The sequence below is a fragment of the Coffea eugenioides genome, chromosome 7 (assembly GCF_003713205.1).
Source record: "Coffea eugenioides isolate CCC68of chromosome 7, Ceug_1.0, whole genome shotgun sequence".
Taxonomy (NCBI): domain Eukaryota; kingdom Viridiplantae; phylum Streptophyta; class Magnoliopsida; order Gentianales; family Rubiaceae; genus Coffea; species Coffea eugenioides.
Window position 1 is genome coordinate 2059416 of NC_040041.1, and position 24909 is coordinate 2084324.

Sequence of the window (24909 nt, forward strand, 5' to 3'; positions counted from 1 at the left end):
TCACTTGCTAAGACTTTTAACATATACCTGTATAAATACACATATTCTAAAAGTTATGTTTATCTAGATATTATAACAATTAAAATGATAAAAAGGTTAACATTTTCTTTGTGGACTTTTCCAGAAATTTTCAATCAGATGAAGTGTCATTTCTCTTTGTACATCAATTATGCATGGGGATTGTGAGTCTTGTAAAAACTTTCTTGGGCTAACTTTCTTTAATTTCCATGTCTATATTGTTTGTACGTTGTTCTATATACGGATAGATTATCTTAAAATAAAAAGGATGTATGATGAAGTTGTAAAAAAAATTTTAAAAATGAAACTATAAAAAATATATATTATCATTTATTCCTATATATCTAATAGAGGAGATTTATGTCTCTTTTATTTATATCGAATTACTTTTTAGTTCCTTTTTTGGGTAGGAAATAAGAATCATATAATATTAAAATTTTTTGTAGGAAATAAGAATTGATATATATCCAAACAAAAAAGTAGCAAGCCACGTCGGAAACTACTTACCGTCTCATTAAACCACGTAGGAAAGAGAAAACGCGAAGAGATAAGTATGAGGATACGACTTTATTATATATATATATATATAATTTGAATTCTCAAACATGTTCCTTTTCCATGACCATTAGTTTTATCACTTTGTCTTCCCACAACCATCACAACTATGTTGGCAAATCCATGCGCTAGCACAATCATAAAGCTCAATATCCTAGAGATCTAAAAGGTATTAACACGATAAATCTATTAGTACCATGAATCAATTATGCTTTTCTTTTTCTTTTTTTTGGAGAAAAAAAAACATGAACTGTTTTGATACCTTGGGTATTATGACCTACAACTAATGGATTTTCTAGTGATTTGATATAGGTTGGTTATTGGTGTGTGATATTTTTCAATGGTTTATTTTCTTTTTTTTTTAAAATTAGAGTTAAAGGAAGCAATTGGTAGATATCGCAGATGACGACAGAGAAAAATGATGCGGCAATTAATTTCCTTAACTACTATAATATTAACATTGAAAATGTTTTTGCCTAAAAATGTTGAGTCTACTGTACTGTTGCTTGGACTGAAACCTTAAGAAGGATAATTCGTGCTGATTGTTGCTTTGCTATGACTCTGTCAATGAAGGTAAACATAGGACGAGACTTTTGACTTACAAAATAACTGCAACAACTTGAAGGAGGCGACTGTGCTGTTGTGGGCAATGTTGGGATCTCAGTAAAAATGCATGCTGACATAATCTAAACACTAACGGTCAAAGTCAATTGACTAACAAGAGGGGTGTATTTGTCATACAATTTTTAGATTGAGGGACCTTTTTGTAGTTTGACCAAAATTCAAGGTGTAAATGGTAATTTGATCAAACCTCAAGGAAGATAAATGTAATTAAACCAATAAATTTTAAGTTATCCAAAACAAGGAGTTTGCGGGGTCATGCCTATCCATCCAATGCATGCCAGCTAGATGCCTCTTTTCGTTCACGTGTCACATTCTCCAAACCCCCCTATTCCCTACGCCCTCCATCGGCATCCATCCGCTCCCAGAAGTCCATCTTACTTATCAGCTTCCCAAGGCCCAACCACGGTTTAAACAACATCGGAGCTCCGTTGGGGCTGCAAATGAATAGAACTGTTTGCAAATAAGTTAAGTTCGGTCAATATCGAATTCGAGTTAATCAAGTCAAATTATAACTGAAAAATACTCAACTTGTTAGTTCGCGATTCAATTCGATTATATATATATATATATTATTTTAATAGTAAAATTACATATATATATATATTTTATTATTTGTTAATAAAAATTATTATTTTATTCATTTTTAAAATTTAAAATAATAATAATTTTTTATTTTTTTAAAACTTGAGCTCGAATTCGATTTTCATTCGACTCGACTCGTTTGCACCCCTAAACTCCACCATGATATGACACAATTCTTTATCAATTTTTTTTAAAAATTTTTTGAGCTTGTCTAATAGGGGGTGTCCGCTAGGAGAGTTTATTTCTTGTAACAGTGAAATTAATTACAATATAAAGTGTTTGAATATAGGAGTACAATAAATTTGAGTATACACATTCGCGTAATAGATTTATATAATTTAGGCTACCTGTTAGAGAATTTTTAAATTTTTTTAATAGTTAATTCCTGGGTTAGTAGCACGTATTAAGATAATAGTTCACTCAAAATTTTTTAAAAAAATAAAGTTAATTAAGAAAATGTATAAATATAACAAACGGTATTAATAGTTAACAATAAGTCAGATTTGATTTAGGTTTGTATTCGCGAGCACTTGGAATAGACATCCATTAAGGTAAAAAAAAAAAAAAGGAAAGAACCTTAAGTCCAGTCCAACAAACAAGAACATTAATGAGCACTAATAACAAGTCAAGTACTTGCATGGTAAGTAGTGATAAGAGAGTTACTATCCACAGTAGGGCTAGAAGTAGTATAAGAAAAAGACTTTAATTGAGAAGAAAAGAATCCAGCGAAGCCGCTGCCCACCATTTCCATCTTACATGGGTCAAAGTCAAAATTTGAGGAGAGGGACCGAGAGGGGTGGTCGTGTCATCGTGTGTGTGTCGACGTAGATAGTGCCGCCGTGTCGTTTTCCTTCTCTGTCCTTCTTCCGTCTATAAGTGATAAATGAGAGAGTAGAGTGTAATAATTCCTTCCGTTTCCCTGATAGTAACAGTTCTTTCCTGCCACTGCCCTGAGCTAAAGATAAGAGTGGATAATATAAAGTAGTACTAATATTACTATTAATGAGTATTCATTCATTCGTGGCTGAGTAGTAGCGTATTAAGAAGCATGATTCAGAATAATAAAAATCTGAACCCCAGACAGACAGATATTCCAACAAAATCACCGGCGTAGGGGATATATTATCCACTCTTTTTTTGTTCTTATAAAAAAAAATAGTACTACTAAACAACAGTATTACTACTTAACGAACAACCCTAGCTTCCCAACCGTTGCATCTCAGTCGGACTCCTCTATCTTTTACAGTACTAGTAGAAGTAGTAGACTAGTAGCAGTATAATTCTCGTTGGTACGAACTGGGAAGCTAAAGGACTTCCAACAAAAGACTCTCAGCACACAGGCAGGTTTGTTGCTACGCTAAACCGAAAAAAAGAAAAGGGGTTGTATTTGTAGTAGGGGTGTTGTTGTTAGTCTAAATCTAAATCTATCCGAGTTGGAGTGTGTTTGGGCGTTCCACCTCATCCCTCCTCTCAGACTCTCTCTCTTTCTTCTTCGCATACCACACCCACACCACCACCTCAGGTCTGTTTTCTCTGTGTCTTTCTCTCTCTCTCTCTCCCCCTTCCCCTCCCCTCTCAATCCCCGCTCTCTCCCTCGTTCTTTCCGTCTCCCTTCATTTTTATTATTCTTTTCTCTGCTTCTTTGCCTTTTTTTTTTTTCTCTCTCTTGCATATACCCATATCCACACACGCGCGCACACCCACACACACCGTCTATGTAGGACTCGTTTGCTTTATTTGTTCCTTTTCTTAACGTTGTTTCGGATTAATGAGTATAATTTGTTTGCTGCGGGTGTGAATTGTTGAATTTAACTGCTTTTCTGTCCTTGAAATTTTGAGTTGTTAAGGAAGGACAATAGTCGAGTGAATTTAGTGGCCCGGAGGATTAGCGTATCACGTGATTCTATGGACTTGTTCAGTAGGAAAGGAGAATTTTGCGTTTTGTATTTTAATTTTCGGGCCGAATTAGTGTTTTGGATTTCTATGAAAGAGGGAGGGCTAATGGAATGCGTAGTGATAACACTATTCAATTGCGGGTGCATAGCCTGCCGTAAAGTTGATGTGCTTATTTAGTTGTATTGGGTGTAGAACGTGGCGAAGCATAAAGAAATGTGCTTGGTTTTCGTCAGAACTCTAGTTATGATTAATTGTTGATGCAAAAATATCATGTTTGTGTTGTGATTCATCATCATTCATAATATGTTATGCTGCTTGAATTCCTGTTCTCTTCATCAATTAATGCATTTTAGGCAAGCTAACATCTAAGACGCGTTACACCCTTTTTTCTTTTTCCATGTTTCCTATTATTTTCTTTTCTTTTATTTTTCTCCTTTCCTGGTTTGATTGTTTAGGGCCAGAATATCCTGGATCCCTAGCTTAGCTCTCTTGTAATCTTAGAGAAATGCTGAAAATGATAGAACGTTTGGTGACTTAAGAGTATGTGGTTGCTAGTAAACGTTACATAGATGTGATACAAGGTTTAGTACTTCTTGTGTTTTGGTATAACAGCTGAAGGACAATTGGAGCTGGAAGGAGCTGTGGTGTCTTCAGCCTGACATTTGCTAATATCTCATGCTGTCTTTGGCTTAATTGGTTTCGTGCTACGTATCTCTTGTTTTTTCAGTCTTCGGATGCTGCTGTGCTTCCGTTTGTGTAGAGCTTTGTTTCTGATTACAATAGTTCAGCCTTTTGGTCTGTCTTACAATTGGAAAATGATATTTGTGGCTTTATAACATAGAATATCATGAAAGGATTCAAAAGAATAGGTTGCCCCCTAGAATTTAGGTGCTCTTTCTTTCTTGCTTGATTTGAAGAATATCAGCTTCCACAGAGAAACTTAGGATTATAGTCATTGAGGTAATGATTGTATGCCACTGATGCTGATAATACTAATTGCTTCCAAATATTGATCCGAAAATATTCATTTTCATAATTTCATGCTATGCTTATGCATGCAGGTCCTTCTATATTTAAATTAAGGCTACAAGAACTCCTATTGTGGACTAATAGATAAGGCAGGTCATTGAATCTACAGTCCACTTGTCCAATGGGGACTGGGGAAGAAAGCACCCCTGCAAAGCCTTCAAAACCTACATCCACAAATCAGGTAAACTTCCTTTTATTTTCTCCATGTATTTAAGTAGGTTGAGACGTACGTTCTTTTCAACTCAGTCTTGAACAACATTTTCCTGAAACATACTTGTAGGAAACTCCTGCTACCCCTTCATATCCTGACTGGTCAACCTCTATGCAGGTTTTAATTTATTTTCTTCGTCAAATTTCATCTAATGCGCAACTAGGACAGGATATTCAGTACTTCCACATAGTAATACCTAACTGAACTTTCTCTTGTTAGGCTTACTATGGTGCTGGAGCTACTCCACCCTTTTTTGCATCAACTGTTGCTTCTCCTAGTCCCCATCCCTATTTATGGGGCAACCAGGTGAGAAGTTCCGTTAATCTTTTGCCCTTCCCTACCATTTTCTGACTTTGTAGGAGTTCTACTCTGGAGGACCTTGCTATGAATAACTAAAATCGTGACTTTATGCACGTACTTTTCAGCATCCTCTGATGCCACCTTATGGCACTCCAGTTCCTTATCCAGCGCTATATCCAGGGGGAGTTTATGCTCATCCTAGCATGGCAATGGTAATCTGGACTAGAATTGTAGTTTTTTGATTGGTTAGCAGAAATCATGCCATGATGATGATGCCTAATTTGATTTGTTAGTTTTTGTCTTTGTCAACTAATGGTGCTTCTTTTCTTTTATTTACTTGTTATGTATGTGTTAGGCTCCAGGAGCGGTACAGGCTCCTATAGAGTCGGATGCAAAAGCTCCTGATGGGAAAGACCGGAACACAAACAAAAAACTCAAGGGTCCTTCAGGAAACCCTGGGTTGATTGCTGTCAAGGCTGGGGAGAGTGGGAAAGCGGCTTCAGGCTCAGGAAATGATGGTGCAACTGATTGGCATGTTATTAAACTTGTCTTCTAACCTAAATTACATTTTTTTATCTTGTAATGCACTTGAATGAAAAGATATGCTTCATATGGTGGGTTGCTTATCACATCTGATAAGTTTGTCTGCTAAAATACAGTGCTGAAAGTGGAAGTGAAGGTTCATCTGATGGAAGTGATGAGAATAATAACCATGTATGTCTTTTTCAGGCTATAGGAAAGGTAAATATAACGCTATGACTTTCTTCAACTGAGATCTTTCTGATTTTGTATCTCAGGAACTTTCTGCAACAAAGAAAGGCAGCTTTGATCAAATGCTTGCAGATGGTAAATTTTTTGTTGTCTCTACCTTTAATAATGCATATATTTAACTACACGTAATAAATTCTGTTTACTATATTGTCAGGAGCCACTGCACAGAACAATACTTCTGTAGCAAATTTTCAGAATTCAGTGCCTGGGAATCCTGTAGTCTCCGTGCCTGCTACTAATCTAAATATTGGAATGGACTTGTGGAATCCATCTTCTGCAGCTTCTGGAGCCATGAAGATGCGTCCAAATCCTGGTGTCTCACCTGCTGTTGTTCCTGGCATGATGACTGACCAGTGGATTCAGGTGTGAATCTTTCAAGTTCTGTCCATCTCATTGTGCGTCCCATTTTAATAAGTGATTGAAATATAGTCTTATCTGAATTAGTTACTGCTTAGTTAGTTTCCAATTATGGAATTGGTGGGTTTTGAAAATTGCTTTGGAACCAAAAATGAGTTGAAAAGCATGAATGTCCTTGGGTTATTTATTGCTTGTGCTACCTAATATCTAATTTTTTTTAATGGTTTTAGGGAATTCTTAATGAGACAATAAAAATAGATTCTTTCCGTTGAATCTTACTGTGTTTTTTGTCCAAAGATGAAATTCTTAATGATCTTACTGTCTTATGTATTTGCAATTTTTGTCAAGTACTTAAACTTTTGCTTGTAAGCTAATTTTCTTCAAGTTTGAATAGAGTCAAACCCGATCAAAGTATCCCCTCCAAAATCTAGATTTGATGATTAACTAACTTAATTGGCTATAGTGGTTGACAGCTGTCTGAAGTAAAATAAACATAAATTAGTAAAATATTTTGTAGTTTGATAAATCCTCCTACTATGTATGGTAAAATCCATATAATACCATTAACTTGTTTGATTTGATTAGATCCCGAGTACATATTTTTTTGTTGATTTTCTTCCAGATTAAATGATAGTTAAACTTTCAATATAAAATTTGATACAGTTGGAGGGTTCACGGCATCACACTTAGAATTTTATGATACTTGATTCTGGGTTGTTATCTTAAACTATCTGATTGACAGTTCTATGAACTTAAACTTGCTCTTAAAAGCGCTCTAATGCCCAAATTATTGCTCGAGAGTGTCTAGTTAGAGGTTTGTTTCAGTTACAGGTGTCTCTTATGTTATTACCATTTCCTTTTCATAGTTTAACATTTTTCTTCAGGATTATATTTCTATTTTCCTTTTTGGCTCAGCTATCAATGCATTATAGATAAGATTATCCATCGTATATTTGAGAGGTTCAATATTAGTTGTTTGCACAATTTGGGACTATAAAGATCATAGACCTATATATTATTCTGAACATTTTGTAGTCATGACCTTTCACTTCACAGGATGAGCGAGAGTTGAAAAGACAGAAGCGAAAGCAATCTAATCGTGAGTCTGCCCGGAGATCAAGATTACGCAAACAGGTATGTATCTCAAGTTTTATGGCCATAAAATACATTTTCCAACATTTCTTTGTCATTGCCTTATTGATTCATGATGACACCTCATCTCCTTCAGCTCTTCTATTTGTATTGAGCACATATTACTGTGTTTTCACAAAATTTAGTTACTTTTCCATGTTATGATTCTATGTGCTATGTGATACTTGTAAAAATGTGTAGATTTCACATTGGGTTTCGGATGAATGTAAATAATTTTATGCACATATGCTTTCCATTTAATTTAGATAGACCACAAAACACTCATGGTGTTTCCTGAGCGAATGTATATGCAAAATGAGCCACTATTCTCTATCTGTTTGTACTTACGAGGATTTATCTCCTTTTACTACTCCTTAGCTGTTAGCTCTAGGTCCTATTAATACTATATCCACTTTTCTGTCACAGTTACCAAGCTGATGTAGATTAAAAAAAAAAATTGTGTCCCTCTACTGTTGTCAACCCCTCGAGGAGGTCATAAAAGAGCTGACCTTGAAATGAAGAGCTTTTGCAGGTTGTAGGTGGATTTTCGGGTGAATGGTCTTTTTGTATTGAGAATGTATAATACCTTTTGCAAGGAGATACTGCTATTCTTTTATTTTCTTGTGTTTTGACTTAGGACACCTCTAGTCCTTGGCAGAGGGACTTGAGTAGCTAACCATGAAAAGTATTGCTACAGCTGTACAGCCTGGAAATGATCTTTTAGTTACTGTGAGATTTTTCTTGTGGAAGTTATTTTTTGAAATTTTACGAGTCATTGAAGTGGGTTTCATCTGAAGGGAAGCAAAAGAGTGTTTTGTGATTATGATGAGATGAGCTCATGAGGTTTCTTAAGTTTGCCAAAATGTTAGAGATTGTTGGAATGATAATAATCTTGCTTAGGAAAAGATTTTAAAAGGTTTTTCTTCAGGAAAAGTGGGAAACAATTTAGAGGAAATATCTTACTAGGTTAATATGCATGGTTGCTTAGTTATAAGAAGATGGGTTGACTGTAACAAGAGCTCATTGAGATGCCTTGTAATGGCGCAAAGACAGTTGTACTCCACTTGCTCATAGTGTCCTCTTATTTGATAAACTTGGGAAGAAGCAATTGGTGCATCATTTCACCTAAAAGGGTGATTTTCATTATTTGGAGGAATTAATACACTAACATTTATTTATATATGTCAGACGACTTTAAACTGTTTCTTCAAACTGTAATGTTACTTTGATGTGTCTTATTCTGAATCATGGTGCTTTTCCTATTCTGCAAGCAACCAAGATAACGACCCTAGGATGCTGCACCTCTTGTACTGAGGACAATTAAGAGGAAAATTTCTCTAGATTTCTTAACATGTAAAGTGAACTACGAATTACTGAATATTTAAGTCAGAAGGAGATCTTTTGATTGTTCTGCTTCAAATACTTGTTATTATCATTGATTCTCTTCTTTGACAATTTCTGAGATTAATTGCCTAAACTGAACAGATTTCCTGTATAAATTGTTTTTAACTGATGACAATTTCCTATTCTCACTAGGCTGAGTGCGAAGAGTTGCAGCAGAGAGTCGAGTCACTGAACAGTGAAAATCGTGCACTTAGGGATGAGCTACAAAAGGTTTCTGAGGAATGCGAGAAGCTTACATCCGAAAATAACTCTATTAAGGTTGGTAAAATCACCTTCATGAAGTTTAAGATGTTTATATCGTGTTGTATCTGTCGCTCGCCACTAGTTATTTCATGCAACAACTGTTTTCAGCACAGTATTCTACATTGTGCTTTCCGTTCTGGATGTTTATGTCTCAGTTTATTAACACGTCTATTTCCTGGCTGCACCTATGGCCTCTTCGCCCACAAAACTGTTCCATTGCTGCCTATGATGGATTTGCTGCTGAAACAGGAGGAGTTGACTAGGTTGTGTGGACCAGAGGCAGTAGCTAAATTAGAGAGCAGTAGCATCACCCAACTTGAGACAAATGGTGATGAAGATGACCATTGAGAGAAGTGATTTCAGATAAAGTGACTCAGTTTATAATTGCCCGGAAATTATGCAAAGTACCTGAGAAATTTATTACTCTAGGGTTGATTAGGTAAAGAATGTTTGGTTTCTACTAATTATACAGTTTAACCATATCTCAGTTGTAACTGTATCATTATACTGTCGAATTCCGACATGAGCTCAGTTTGTGCTCAGTTTGGTGTACTAGTAGTCAATTGGAGAAATAGAAGAAAGAGTAGTTTTTGGGTGATTCTGTCGTCCATTTAAAGTTTTGTTTTCCCAGTTATATGCAATTTGATAATGCACAAGTATTTCCAGCATAGTTCGGATGGGTGGAGACGTTGCATACTTTGGTTTTATTATGTGGTTTTTGAAGGAGAAACTAGACAGCTGCAAGGCTCCTTCACCTGAAGTTCCAAATGGAAGAGGGTCGTTCGATTCTGATTGGACTGTCAAAAACTTTGGGTTGATTCTAGTGGCAATCTAGTTTAAAGCTGTCTCAGAATTGCACATGTCTACGAGGCTTTGTGACTGATAGATTCCGAAGATTGCCGGTTTTCGTTAAAAGGTCTAATGCTTTATGGTGAAAATGACAATCATCTTTTGAGGTGAATTAAAAGGATGTCAGAGGTGTGGTATGCAAAAGTTACAAGATGTCAAAGCGGTTAACAAATGCATTCTGAAATTGAAGAGAGAAGAAGTTTTGAGAGTTAATAATATACTTGATGCAATTATGATAGCATTCAAGTCTTTTCATTTCATTCTTTAGCATTTGCAGCTTATAAGTGAAGTGAGTGGGTTCTTGGCCTCAGACATCAGTCAGTATATACGACAGTTCTTGCTGAAAAACAAAAACAGTTAAAAACAGACAATGCTCAAAGCAAAGTGAAAGAAAGAAATACAAGTAGTAAACCCCACCCTTTTTTTTTTTACTTTTACAGCTAAAGCACAGGCATAAGCTACATAAGCTATACCTAAACCAAAGGTAATCCCAAGTTAAATTACATTGTACCCTTACCCAAATTACCAGTTTCATCACATGCTTCTACTTAATTTAATCCCCCATCATCAGGTTTAAAAACTGCCGCTTATTCTACTAAGTTGTTGCTAGTATGCTTGCTGCTAATACCTCCATGCTGACGTGGCAACGAGGGCCCTCTCATGCCAGCAAAGCAGCATCTCCGCCTGTCTCCTCGCCACGTGGAACCCCCTCACCTGTACTCTCCTTATCAAACACTCGGCTTGGAAGTCAGCAAACTGGCTCAGCGCCACCGGCCTCAGACCGGCCGCCACAAAAGCCTCCCGCCACGGAGCTCCACGGCGGCCGGCCACCCCGACCGCCTCCAGGATCTTTGGATAAATGACAAAACTCTCCATTTTATTCATCCAATCATCAGCACCCCCACCACCGTTCGCAGCCTCCAAGGACTCCAACAGCGTCGAGTAAAACTCCAGCCCGTCTATCAAAGTCTGCCTGAAAGACATCGTTCCGAACCCGATTAACCCTTCGCAATCCAAATGCACCACGACATGCGGCGAAACGCGGCGTAGATCGCTCAAGAATCCTGTCCCGACGCGCCGAAAAATAGTTGGAGATAAAAGAATAGCAACCTTCTCACCCTCCATGAATTTGATAGCTTTAAAGGAACAAAACTCAAATGTACGTACTAAAACGAAGTCCAAATCGAAGCCGATATTGAGTTCTCTCGCGAACTGAGAAAGATTTTCTCTGATCAACTTAGACTCCATTGCATACTCCTCTCCGACCACAGCGGTAATCCTGAGAACCGGCGGGGCTGCTTTGCGCAACTCGGCTTTATCAGCTAGCTCTTTCATGAAGGAAGCCCAGTGGCCTCCGAGGCCGATGTCGAAGTCGATGACGTGGATGAGCATGGAGCCATCAACAGCTTCGAGGACGGCTTGGTTGGCCGTGAAGCTGGAGAACATGGGTACAGGGGAGATGTTGGAGAAGGCCTTATGGGCTTTGATGCTCTGGATAACCTCGGAAGAAGTGGATGGCTGAGTTAGACGGGTTGACCCGGTGAGTAGGGTTTGCAGAGCTTCCTTGAAGTAGAAGGCAGCTCGTTGGAGTGGCTTCCCTGTTGGACCTCGGAGGCGTTGGTTGAGCCGTCCCAGTATCACGTGAGTCAGGTGAAGCGAGTTGGTCTCAAAGCACTCGGCGAGTCGGATGAGTTCGTCGACGTAATCAAACCCTAGATTCCAGTCGAGACTGGTATTGTGATGATGAGTATCATGAGAGAGCCCGAGAGAGTTGATGGAGCTATCGTTGAAAGACGACGGGTACGTAGAGATATCGGGGAGGGTGAAGTCGGAAGGGACAAAGAGAGTAGAATCAAAGGAGTTATGAGTCGGGGGAAACTCGGGAAGATTTTGGAACTGAACTTGAGACCCGCTTGGTGTGAACTGGGAATGACTAAAGGTCGTAGGTCTGGAAGTAGGGGTTGAATTAGAATCTTCAGGCAAGCCCAATTCTCTCATCAAAGAATCCCAGTCTTCTTCGAAATGATTCAGCACATGATCCTCCAGCTGAAGACCTGTGTCGTCCCAGACGGTGGAAATATCGGTATTTGAGGACGGAATTTCGGTGACTGGACTCGGACTTTGTCGGAGCTCGAGAACTGATTTTGGCTCGTAGCCCAGAAAAGTGTTGCTGTTGGTGGAGGTGGTGGTGGTGGTGGTGCGGAGGTCGTTGTTGTTGTCGTTGCAATTCACTTGTTTCGTTGAGTTCAATATTGATGGCTGATTTTGAATAAAGGGCACTTTCATTTCTCGGTAAGAAGAAGAGGATAATAAAAGTCACCAAGAACGCCTAAGTAAGAAAATAAATCTCTCTTTCTCCCTCTCTATATATACTATAAGATATCTGTACGGCTCTGTTTAGCCTGTACTATGTGTGTTTGTTTGGTTGGCTTGTTCAGTTTTTGTAATGTTGAAGTTAGAAATGTGTGGGAAAAATGAAGAGCTAGAGGGAAGGAGGGGGGGGGGGCCTTTTGGAGGTTATGATTGTGGGCTTTTTATAAACTATCTTTGTTTGGTTTGCGTGCGTGCGTGCGTGCGGTCGTGGGTGCATGAGAAGTATGGGATGATGAGGGTTATGGGGTGGGATAGAGATGAGAGAATGTTGGATTGATATTGGAGTGGGGAGTGGAGAGTCATGGAAGGCATAACAGACATGTATATGTGGACAATACATGAAGAAAAGGGACACGAGTCAGAAGATTGATGAGGGAGTTGATTGGATTGATCTATCTTTCGGAAGCTTCTTGTTCAAGTCTCCAAAGCCATTGTATACTCCTTTGAAGTTGAGGTGATGAGTAACCTTTTTTTGATTCTCGGCGTTCAGATTTTAACTTGGTTTTTCCTCTACTTTTGCTTTCTAACTTATCTTTTTGGTTTCTGGCTCTGGCAATAGGCCTTTCTTGTGGTGCAATGTCATTTACTAGTATTTTCTTGACGTAGAAAGGGCTGTCACGCCTTTGCATTACACTACTACTAGTAGTATTTAGAACCAGTGGTTGTGTATACTCCACGGAAGGAAAAACAACTGAAAAGGAAGAGTTGATGGCTCTTTCTGTTTCTGGCTTCCATCCTGTCAATTCGAGAAAGGCATATGTTTTAGTGGAGGTCTGGCTGTATTGATGGTCTGGCATATGGGAGCTGAAATGGGCTGCGAAAATTGCTAAAAAAGAACAAGAAGAACTTGAGTTCTTGATTTATTGTTGGCGTTTTTGACTTCTCTAAAGAGCATTGTACAACGAACGATGGAATTCCGAAACTATTTAAGATGAACTAGTAGCTGCTTCGTTTTTGTTTAATAAAGTGCTAATAAACAAGGGTGATGCACATAGCTAGCTAGAGACAATTGAATCCAGAAGCCAATTCTCGAAATTGTTGGTTTTGTTCATCGTTTAGCTGACCTTCGTCTTAGTCTTTTTGGACTTTTGAGGATCCTGAATGTCTCCTAGTGGCCAGTGACCACATCTTGCACAGTTCTCCTTACTTTCTGCGAGGGTAATTCACTATTCTCACTCTTTTCTTTCCTTACAACTTACAACTTACGCAGACTAATTGCATTATGGGCAGTGGGAACCTCTGGACTGGAAGAAACCCTGCCTGAAAAGTCCAACCCCATGACATAACCCAATCCCCCGCACCCCAAAGGTTGCCTAACCATACATTGTACAATGCGAACCACCCAGCTTTAGCTAGCTCTGTGACTACCAGAAAGGAATTACATCCCTTTTTGAACTGCAGATCAAGGTTTGAATCCTACTTATAGTTAAAAAAATTTTGGTATCATTTAAAACTTTGGTCTAGCCCAATCTATATAGTCCCTGATACAGTCTTTTAGATCAATACAATTTTTTTAGACTTTCCCTACCTACCTGTAGATAGTTTCTTTAAAAAAAGCTTTTCCTTCCCTGTAGATAATTTCTTTAAACTTCCTCTTCTTGTAAAATAAAATAGATTAAGTTATAGGAATCCTTAATATAGTTTCTTTAAAATTTCCCTTTTTTAGAATAAAACAGATTAAATTATAGGAATGGTATTGTAGCAAAAAAAAAAAAAAAAAAAAAAAAAAAATACATTGTATAATGCAGATTACTCGCTCCACAAGCAATTCACCATTACAAGGTATCGATTATGCTCTTTTAGACGCTCTGTTTTTTTACCTCTCGTCGACTTCTAATAGCAAAAGAAAATGCTACTATCTTATTCGTCGGAACTTAAGAATTTGGTATACAATGCAAACTAGTTCATTATTGATCACTATATATTATTTATACTAGTTTAGGATAGAATACAACGTCCATTTACAAAGCCAAAGATTTGGGGGATGTGGAATGGAACAGAATTTGAACTTTACTAGTAATTAATCAAAAGTTTGAACACTTTTTCTTTTTCTTTGTGCTGGCTTTCCATTTCTTTTTGACGGTGAGTTGTCTATGATTCCATGCCGGTCGAAATTCTCTATTTCTTAGTGACTCCGGACACATGCAGAGATCCTAGTGGCTATCACTAATTTTTTTTTTTTTTGGTAAATTTAATGTAGACTACTTACCTCAGACTTGAGATGATCCGTGAGATCATCCTTGCCTTTCTCTAGAACAAGAACAAATCTTTCCTCATTAATTTCTTAAAACAACTGCGGGAGGATCTTGCATGCATGCGTTCTTTTGTGAATCGCATGCATGCTATCAGGTCAAGGTTAGTAAATGATGGGCGCGGAGAATAAAGAGTCAGTAGCATGAGCAAAAACAAGAGAAGCACACCTCCAGTCAAATTTGCATGTTAATTAATGCCTGAAAGTGTGTTCGTGATTCACCGATTGCTCAGGTAAATTAAAAAGAAGTGGCTTGGAGAATGGAACCATTTTGAAGTGTCGTAGGATTCAGAGAAGAAAAGATCAAGATTCGGGAGATCAAATGTAGATCGTTGGATGATACTGGACATTTAGCATCTAAGAATTTGTGTGTGTGACTGGTGAGACGATCAGACGCAATTATGCAGACATGCTCACTCAATCCTCTTGATGGAGGAGGTACCTATATTCCAAAACCTGAAAAAGCCATTTATGAGGAAAGCTAAGCTTCTTCTGATATATTCCTTTTGACATAATTCAAGAAAAGATGACCTCTCCCCATGACAGAGACTAAACATTGACCTGATTGGCCTTACCTGACCCTACCAAATTGGACCCATTTGCTTCTTTTGTCTGCAATGCCATGCCATGCTGATCCATCTCACGTATATGTTCTATATATGATTGTAATCCGGCCCCTCAACTTCTTACTTCTTCCCTGCAATTTCTCTGCTCAGAAGAAATCCTGATCAAATTGCCCAGAGGGGATGTGGAAAGCAACTAAATCTGGCGGCTGAGACAGGGAATATGTTCTGCTGGTTATAATGCAATTAACAAACACACCACACCCATGACTCTTCCTCCTAACTATATCTGGACCTTCGTTTTTGCTTTGAACTTTAGTGGAAAAGCACGCATGAATAAAAGATGGTTAGAGGTCTTTCTTTAACAAGCAGAAATTGTTTTAAAATTGCGTAAAAGGCAAAAAAAAAAAAAAAAAAAAAAAAGAGTAGTATATGCTGCAATATTTAAAAAGGTTGTCTTGTCTTAATCAAACCAATGTGTTTCATTAACAATTCTTGCCATCTCATCTTTCAGATTTTACTTTCAATATATTAATATAATATCGTTGATTTGAAGTGTGAACACTGATAGATGTTAATTAATAGAGTATATTAAGAATTATAACACAAGCTAGCTAGCTTTGTACGAAATCCTTTTGAGATTATCATGCTTAACTTTTCTTCCAATAATTACCTTTCTGTGTCACCCAGAAACAACTAGCTAGCTAACCCCTTTTCCAGTTGCTTCATACATTGGCCTACCTACAAACAATTGCTCAGGAAGACAACAGCACATACTCTATATGTTTTTCTCTCTTTTTTTTTTTTGGGTCTGTATATGTTATGTTTAATAGCTAGCTTAATAATGCATCTATGTATGTTTTTAGTTATCAGAATCGTCGGTCACAATTTTTAGTTACGACAAAAATTAAATGGACGGCGAGATGTTCCGGAAAAAAAATTAATAGTATATAAAGATAAAGTAGAACTTGCGATTATGATTTTGATTCTGATAACTCCAGACCTCTGGTGTCCTTATCAAGAAGAAGGTCAAACCGCAGCCTTTCTGCAGTTTCTTTAGTTTGAAACGGCACCAACATTTTGAGCACATTCAAAGGACTTGTGCACGAACAATTTGCTACTCTTTTTGTGCTTCTTCTTCTTCCTCCTCCTCCTCTTTGTTAGGAGTATTATTTTTTACATATGCATTCCTGTTGGTTGGGGAAATGCTAGTTCTTACTAATCACTCTTTTTATTTGAATACATGCAGTTTTCATATTCGAATAAACAGCAGAAATGTTGATCGATGGACTTGGAAACTGCAGCTTGGCATGCTATTGCTATAGGACATCCCTGCTGCACAAAGTTACGGAAGAAAGAAGCAATGCGACATTTCATTGTGATGGTGATTAAAGCATCTATCATTTGGAATATATGTCAAAAATTACACCAACTTTATAAATATGACGTAATGGCAGCTACCCGATAGCAAATTATATTCTCCTCTCAAGTTAACTCGTGATAAAAAGCAAACCCCACGCACGTTATGTTATTCACAGCCAAATGATTGCAATCAGAAATCACATCTTTTTTCCTTTCTTCAACCCAAATATTAATGGCTTTGAAGTTGATAATATAATAATTAAACGTATTCTGACAATTTTAATTAAGAATAATCTCAATTTCTTCCCATTTTGTCATGCGAACAACAAAGAATGGACACCGTCATAGACCTTGGAAGTTAGATAACGAAATTTTTTGTTGGTGTTGGTGCATTCGCTGGCTAAATGATTGATCGATCATGTCAGAATTGAGCGTCTAGGAACTTCCTTCAAAAATGTTTCCGCTCATTCAAGATCACTTACATATGCCACCAAATCAAATCTGTTGTTGGTCAAGAAAACTCGAAATTAATCCACCGTATGGGAGACACAAAGAATACAAATGCTCTCCAATAATACGACCAAAGTCAAGTACTTAGGAGCTAAGTTTCTAACAAGTACACGGGACACACGCGGTGGAAAAGAAAGGAGGAACGGAGCCTTGTAGGTCACAAAAGATGGTTGGGTTGAGATTCTGATCGGCACCATTCATGTAAAGATTGTCACTCACCATTTAGCCAACTCCCACACAAAAGAATTTTTTTTTTTTTAAATAAAAAATAAAAATAAAAAAAAGGGGCAAAGCCAAAAAGAGTTGAAACAGTGGAGTGGAGTGGAGGTGGATTGGCCATGACATTAGGGTATCTATCTCCTCCTTCTATCCCTGCTGTCCTTCCAATAAGCAAGCACCATGAAACCAGCCATATGTTTGTTGCTTTAGTGATCCATAAGGAAGTGCTATCCCGCCCCTCCTGGGCAGCTCGTTTGGTCACGACAGCTCCTTGGAAGTCGTTGTCCAGCTCCCCCATCAGGGATCGAGTCCTAGGGTTACCGTGTTCGGGGGGAAGGGGCCTCTCCTCCCGGGTCGGAGTGGGATTAGTCGGGCCCCGTAAGGATTGATCCAAACACCCACTCCGTCAGAAAAAAAAAAAGGGAACCAGCCATATGCTTGCATTTTTTTTTTTATATATATGCATGGTTACGAAACGAGTGATGGTGGTCCAATCGCTTATACCAGATGGTACTACTACTAGTAGTAGTATAATACTGCTCTACTGATACGAATATATGATCATCGATTCTCCGGATATGTTAATTTCACTTTGAAAATACCTTTGATTCAAATAGTATTCTTTTTTCTTTCTTTCCGAGCTGTGACCACTATGATCGTTAATTTGTAGTTTATGGGCAGTGATTCCATCATATTTCACATGTGGCATTTGGCATCTCTCTTCCCCCTCAACTTGCACTTGAATGGTGCAAATCAATGGATATTTATAAGTCCCCACTTTCTCATAATTGGCTTCTGTCAATGGTCGGCATATTTTCAATGGTATTCTGCAAAACCCTAAAACGTAGCCACCATTTCTACCATAAATGTCGTGATATATGATGCTCTTTGGATCCTTTTTGCTTGAGGAAACACGAAGGGATGTGATTCAGGCAATTGTAAACGCTATTTTATCCATAAATCATCTTCATTAATTGTACTTGAATTTTCTAGCAAATGGTACCGTCACAATCTAATTTTATTTCCACATTGAAATGGCAAAATCACCTACTTTAAGACCAAATTGTTTCTTGGAGTTTTTTTTTTTTTTTTTGACAAAACTTCACTTAAAAAAAAGGATGAAATTTAAGGAGATGAGAGGGAAAAGAAAATTTAAATTCAAGACCTCTACGTCGTCTCCCTTTCCTGGAGTTGAGAAAATTGAGAAAAGGAAGTTGGGTATTTATTTCCGTGCCTGTGGAAATAAAATTTGAACTGGGTCATTAATGGCAGCGAGTTTTCTAGCTGTAATGGGGCTGAAGCCCAAATTGTAACATTTTTTATTACAGATACGGAGGGACGGCTGTGCATCAATGGCGGTTGCACAATGGAATCAACCCAACTCAATTCGCGGAGCGTTGATTCGATTGCGTTGATGCCATGAAGTCCAAAACCCAAAGTAAATAAATCTTGCTTTGGGCCGGATAGAGGCATTTATTTTGTCTTCTTATCCAGCTGAATGAGTTACTTAGACCTTAGACCCAAAAGAGACTGGTACCGTGACAGCGTCCGTACACAGACACAAACCAAGAGAAACGGAAGCTGCGAGACTGTGAAGGTGCCAAGAAACCTCGTCGGTCATCATTTTATGGAGCTTTCATCCCCTCCAGCATGCACGTCTGAATGGCGAAGCCACGTAGATTTGTCGCCTTCTTCGTCATGTCCCCCCTTTTTATTCATTCAACGCCACCTCTTCCAAGCTTACATTTTCGTCATCTTGCTCAGAAAATGTCTCAGAAAATTTTTATGATCTCGCCATTTTCGTTCATCATATGCTTAATCTTAGTTTTATGTTTCACCTGCATAAATGTGGGAGCTGCTTCCGATGAGGAGAGTGAATCCTATTTGGGATCTTTGGTGAAGAAGAAAGATGAACGGAAGCTAATTTCTTCGAGTGAATATGGAGAGATTTCAGGGGTTAGTGTTAGAGAGCGGACGGATTTGTCGTATCACCTTCAGTTCATCACCTTGAAGCCATTTGCTCTTTTCCTCCCCGTTGTATTACATGCAAATATGGTTTTCTATGTGCAAACAGGTAAGCAAAACAAGAGCCTAGAGTTTATCCAATTAAATCTTCATTGCATGTCGCAGTCTCTAAAAGGACTCGTACTATTGCTAATTTTTGGTGCATTATTAAGTTACTATATATTGGTGTGTGAAACATGGGATGAGGTGATTCAGATTCAGCAGGCCATGAATTCAGAATTTCTCTTTTTCCCCACAATTTTGAAGTCGTGGCCTAAAACTTTGCCATGAAATATGAGAGTGTTGCAGGTTCTGGGAAGCTGAGTTACACTAACGAAGCGGGCCGCATGCTGACAAAGACGTTGAGACAAGGAGATACTTTGGAACTCAATCCAGGGACTATTTTCTTCATGGAGGCCATCCACTGTGTGGACGAACTAAGAGTTTACGCTATCTTTGGTAATTTGAGGGAACATTTCCGCGTAAGAACTTTCAACGCCCCTGAATTTGTTTCTTTTATCTTATACTAATTTGTAACTCTTCAGTTGGATTTCCATAGGGACCGGCAACGACAGCACCATACTCTAGTTTCCGCCACCTGATCCTCGGCTTTGATAAAATGATTCTGCAACTAACCTTCAAGGTACATCAGAATTTGGGTTTATTTAGTGGGTGTAATTGCCTCCTTCCCAGTTAACTAGCATGTTTGGCTTGATTTAGGAAAAGAGACAGTATGCGGTTTGGATTAAGGGCTTCGATCTTGTTAAATGAATTTAGTGATGCAAAATTGTGTTTGAAGGTGCCTGAAGATGTGATTAAAGAGATAATGAATAAACCGAACCCACCGGCCATTGTTTCCAGCGTCTCGGGAACAATGGAAAAATTATGGGATTTGGAAGCTCGTTTCATTAAAGAATTAACAAGAAGCACGGGGCCCAACCTCCTCAACATGCTTGGCTTAGAACGAGATTGTGGGAACCATAATGGGTGGAGAACAACATCAAACAAGAAAAAGCTCCCATTTTTCAAAGGTTTCAAAGGTTCCAACTTTGGTGTTTCCGTAACAAATTTGACCAGAGTAAGTGTGGCTACAGTCAATTAGCTCTTAATTGGCTCCCTGCATTATGCTGCAATACCTCAAATAACTAATTATTTAAATCATCAACAATTGACACATATGATGATTGACTCGAATGTTTATCTGACAAAATGCAAAATTCCAGGGATCGATGGTGGCGCCGCACTGGAATCAAATGGCGACTGAGATAGTAATTGTTTTACAAGGAAAAGGAATTGTTCTAGTGGTTTGTTCTAGCATTTTTGCTAAACAAAATGAATGCAAAAACATGAGGTTTCAAGTGGGAGAAGGTGATGTGTTTGTCGTGCCAAGGTTCCATCCTGCAGCTCAAATGTCTTTCAGTGATGAAACATTTGTTTTCATGAGATTTAGTACCACAAGAAAGAAAATTAGCCATCAATATCTGGTTGGAAAAACTTCCATTTTCAAGACCTTAGGCAAACGTATATTGGCAGCATCACTGGGTGTCAATGAAACAATAGCAGACATGTTTATGGCTTCACAGAGGGAATCCGTAGTCTTGGATTGTAATTTGTGTGCAGAGGAAGAGTTAAGGATGATGGAGGAGGAAACAGAAAAGGCAAAACAGACGGAACCAGAAACCCCAGAAGCAGAAGTAGAAGCTGGAGAAGGAACTGAAAAACCAGAAGAAGAATCAGGGGAAGGGAAAGATCGACCGGAGAAACCAGAAGCTAGAGCCAGGGAATATGAAAATGAAGACACTATCAAAGAAAAGAGATGAGCATGGGCTTGAAAGGGATGTAATTCAAAGTCAATATTCAGTTTTTATTGTTAATCAGATTTGCATTGCAGAAGTAATTAGTGTTTATTTCTATGTACAATTACCGATTTTTCACACAGAAAAGGTTGGTGGCATTTGGGGGTGTGGTATTGTTCTGCATGGCAGACGACTCCTAGGACTCGTATTTCAGTATGGTATATATCTAGGAGCTGAGTAGCCTTTCAAACTTCTTAATCACGCGCGTAGCAATATCATAAAATTGACCAAATCATCATCTACTTGTATTTCTGCATAAACTGATCTAATATCTTTCGTAACTTTTATCAGAGTATAACATTTTGTGAATCATAGAGTAATGCAAAGCTAATTATTTCAGCTCCATTCTTGCCTTTGACTTTCATTTCGTAGTCAACTTATCAGCAAATTTACCGAAATAATGTGCAAATGACAATGAAGAGAATCCAGCAGTGAAGTGCTACGTTAGCATTTGTATCCATGTTATGCAGATACCCTTAAATGTGTTTGAAATTTCAAAACTTTGCCCTTCCAATTTGTAATTCCCGACTAGGTTCATGAGCAGCTGGGGGATTTCACAAATCTTAGAAGGGAAAGGAGAAAGAAAAGAGAGTCAAATAAAAAATCTCAGAATCACATAACTTATGTTCCTGCTTGCCATATTGAGTTTTCAGGACGGATAATTATTAATTTTTCTGTAAAAATAGAACGCAGCCCCCATTTTGCAGGTTGCTCTTTGTAATATACCTCGAAAGAATGGAAATGGAAGTATGGCCTTTTTTTTTTTTTTTTTGAATTTCAATAGAAAAACCCCATTATCTATAATGGTCATGAATTGACCATTGCATAGAAGAGTTCAAGATCATTGCATCATTAGCCTACTCATAATCGGCGCCCTCGCCTGAAGACAAGTTTGAATAAAAACACCCAGCTAAGGCTAAGGTCTCATGCATTTTTGCATGAATGTTTCAACATGTTCAACACGAACAGCTGCCTCGTGGCACCTTCAAATTGCCCCGTGTCCATGCAAAAGCCACGTCGCTTCTCTAATCCTCGTTTCCCCCTATAAAACCACCGGTTCTGACCAGCTCCTTTCTTCGCTTCTCATTAGTCCAAAAATTTCAAAAATGTCCACCGAAAAATTGTTGTCAGCGTCTTCAATTTCGCTCTTAGGCTTTGGTTTATGCTTATTTCTCTGCGTGCATGCTACCGCTGGGGAAGATGGTCAGATTGCCCCCGGAGCAGGACATTTAGTAAAGAAAGGTGAAAGGCAGCCAATAATCTCAACTGAATTTGGAGAGGTCTCGGGAGTTAGAGTTAGCGATGGAAACGAGACTTTTAATATTCACCTCATCACCTTGGAGCCCAACTCCTTGTTTCTTCCTGTTATGCTGCATCAAGACATGGTGTTCTACGTTCATACAGGTAATTTTATTATTATTATTTTTTAAAGGTGCTTGGACTCGGGCTGAACCTTGAATTCAGCTGTATCTAATTAGTCTAATAGTGTCTATATTATCAAGAACAAGAAATCACCAGCGGTGACTTGTCTTAATCATTGAATTTTGTCAAATTTTGCGGAGTTCATCCTGTTTGTGTACAGGGAGCGGAAATCTGAGCTACAGAGATGAACATAAAAGAGAGAATACGACCATAAGACGAGGAGATGTTTACCGTCTGGGATCAGGAAGCGTTTTCTTCATACAGAGCGACGTAGATCTGGAGAGACAGAAGCTAAGAATTTATGCCATATTTGGCAATGCAGGGGAGGACTTGAGAGTAAGAGACTAAAAGCACTATTTTTGTAATTGACAATGGATGCCTTCAGTTTTCATACGAGAGTGACCATGACCATGAATATTGCACCATCTAAACTTCTTAATCTTAGGAACCGACCGAATACGGACCATACTCGAGCATTCGCGACTTGGTTCTTGGATTTGATAAGAAAATTCTCCAGGAGACCTTCAAGGTATGTTATCTAATCTAGCATGTGGTAAAAAGAGTAAAGAAAGACAGGACTGTTTCTTGAAATCCCTCATTTTGGGTTGTAACCCCCGGTGCAAAATGGTACTCAAGGTTCCTGAAGAAGTGATGGAGGAAATCACAAGCGGAAGGAAGCCGGAAGCAATAGTTCGTGGATTGCCGGGCACTCAGGAAAAAACCATACGGGAGAGGGAGTATCAGTTCATCGAAGCCGTGTTTGGAAGCACAAGTATTTTCAGCATTTTCGAAACCAGCAACAAAGACAAGAAGAAGTCCAACATATTCAACATATTCCAAGAAAAACGAGATTTTGAGAATTGCAACGGGTGGAGCACAACAGTTACCCGGAAAAAGTATTCCGTCCTGAAGGGCTCCAAATATGGCCTTTTCATGGTGAACTTGACCCGCGTGAGTTTTTAATCTGAGTTTGCCTGAAATTTGTAGCTTGCAGTTAGCAATATGCAAGAATGTGCTACTTACCATACGAAATTTTCCCACTCTGTTCTTGGTCTGTGCTAGTAACGTAGTAGCCATGAGTAAATAGGTGATTGCTGATGGACTTTATTTTACTTCTTTTTTTTTTTCTAGGGAGGGATGATGGGTCCTCACTGGAATCCCGAGGCAACGGAGATAGCAGTAGTACTGCAAGGGAAGGGGATGGTTCGGGTAGTTTGCCCAAGTCTACCGAACAAAGCAGAGTGCAAAAACGCGAGGTTTGGGGTTGAAGAAGGCGACATTTTCGCCGTGCAGAGGTTCCATCCCATGGCGCAGATGGCTTTCAACAACGATACGCTCGTTTTCGTTGGTTTCAGTACGTCAACGGAGAACAATCACCCACAGTATCTAGCAGGGAAGGCATCAGTCCTCAGGACTTTGGACAAGCACATCCTGGCAGCATCATTTGGAATAAATGAAACTACCTTCGACAGGCTTGTGAATCAACAACGCGAATCGGTTATCTTAGAATGCACCTCCTGCGCAGAGGAAGAATGGAGGATAATGGAGGAAGAGATTGAGAGGGAAAGAGAGGAGGCAAGGAAGAGGGATGAAGAGAGGAAAAGACAGGAAGAGGAAGCTGAGACGAGAGAAGAGGAGGAGGCAGTTAGGGAGAGAGCAGAGGAGGAAAGGAAGAAGAGAGAGCAAGAAGAAGAGGAAGAGGCGGCACGGAGAAAGAGAGAGGAAGAGGCAGCACGAGAAAGGAGGGAACAAGAGGAAAGAGAACAAGAAGCAGCACAGATGGAAGAGAAAGAAAGGGAAGCAGCAGCAAGAAGGGAGGAGGAAGCAGCTAAGCGAGAAGAAGAAGAAGCAGCACAAAGAAGACAAGAAGAAGCTGGCCAGGGAGAAGGAGGGCGCCCACACGAAGGGGGCAGGGAAGCACGGCCGCCAGAGGAAGACGGAAGAGGAGGAGTAGGAGCCAGGCAGGAGGAGGAAACTGCAAAGCAACTAGAAAAAGAAATGGGACAAGAGGAGGAGCAGGGCAATGGCCAAGGATGGGGAAGAAGAATCCTTAAAAATGCTTCTTGACTGTGTCTAGTAATGCTCAAGAGTAGACGTCTCCAGTGAGCATAAAGCTGAATAAGCAGTTTTGTTTCAGTCTTTGCTCTATTTTGTGTTTGCTTGTGAAATACCTTTTCAGTTGAGAGCTCCATTAGCGCATGGTGAAGTCCTTTAAAAGCCAGCTTATTGAATTCCTACGAATGAATGACTCCAATTAATTCCTGCGATTGATCTATCTTAGAACTGCTTGAGCAAGAGCCAAAACTCAGCCAGGTTTTCTCACATCATGGACAGGAATCCTAAACTCGAGCAATAAAGGAGTTTTCTATACTTACTTTT

The 24909-nt window shown here is 38.8% G+C and overlaps 4 protein-coding genes across 5 annotated transcripts; 3 read left to right on the forward strand and 1 right to left on the reverse strand.

Annotated features, from left to right (window-relative positions):
• The first annotated feature begins 3207 nt into the window (after positions 1-3207).
• On the forward strand, positions 3208-9719 carry LOC113777932 (G-box-binding factor 1). Of its 2 annotated transcripts, none has more exons than XM_027323165.1 (12): positions 3208-3301; positions 4737-4885; positions 4985-5032; positions 5135-5221; positions 5341-5427; positions 5571-5746; positions 5875-5929; positions 6013-6061; positions 6141-6349; positions 7400-7477; positions 9011-9136; positions 9371-9719. In XM_027323165.1, the coding sequence occupies exons 2-12, from the start codon at positions 4826-4828 to the stop codon at positions 9467-9469; spliced, it is 1074 nt and encodes a 357-aa protein (XP_027178966.1). In that variant the 5' UTR covers positions 3208-3301; positions 4737-4825; the 3' UTR covers positions 9470-9719. The 2 variants fall into 2 exon arrangements, with proteins under 2 accessions (XP_027178966.1, XP_027178967.1); XM_027323166.1 differs by lacking the exon at positions 3208-3301 and adding an exon at positions 3363-4635.
• Positions 9720-10326: 607 nt separating this feature from the next.
• LOC113777391 (scarecrow-like protein 15) lies at positions 10327-12456 on the reverse strand. The gene has a single exon (XM_027322428.1). It carries the CDS (start codon positions 12254-12256, stop codon positions 10592-10594), a length of 1665 nt encoding a protein of 554 aa, XP_027178229.1. The 5' UTR covers positions 12257-12456; the 3' UTR covers positions 10327-10591.
• Positions 12457-19011: 6555 nt separating this feature from the next.
• LOC113778267 (vicilin-like seed storage protein At2g18540) lies at positions 19012-21318 on the forward strand. The gene is made up of 5 exons (XM_027323606.1): positions 19012-19322; positions 19562-19734; positions 19812-19895; positions 20052-20330; positions 20476-21318. Exons 1-5 carry the CDS (start codon positions 19016-19018, stop codon positions 21070-21072), a joined length of 1440 nt encoding a protein of 479 aa, XP_027179407.1. The 5' UTR covers positions 19012-19015; the 3' UTR covers positions 21073-21318.
• An 890-nt stretch (positions 21319-22208) lies between these two features.
• On the forward strand, positions 22209-24798 carry LOC113777628 (vicilin-like seed storage protein At2g18540). Its single transcript, XM_027322780.1, has 5 exons — positions 22209-22512; positions 22691-22866; positions 22976-23059; positions 23167-23481; positions 23662-24798. The coding sequence occupies exons 1-5, from the start codon at positions 22215-22217 to the stop codon at positions 24595-24597; spliced, it is 1809 nt and encodes a 602-aa protein (XP_027178581.1). The 5' UTR covers positions 22209-22214; the 3' UTR covers positions 24598-24798.
• The last annotated feature ends 111 nt before the right edge of the window (positions 24799-24909 follow it).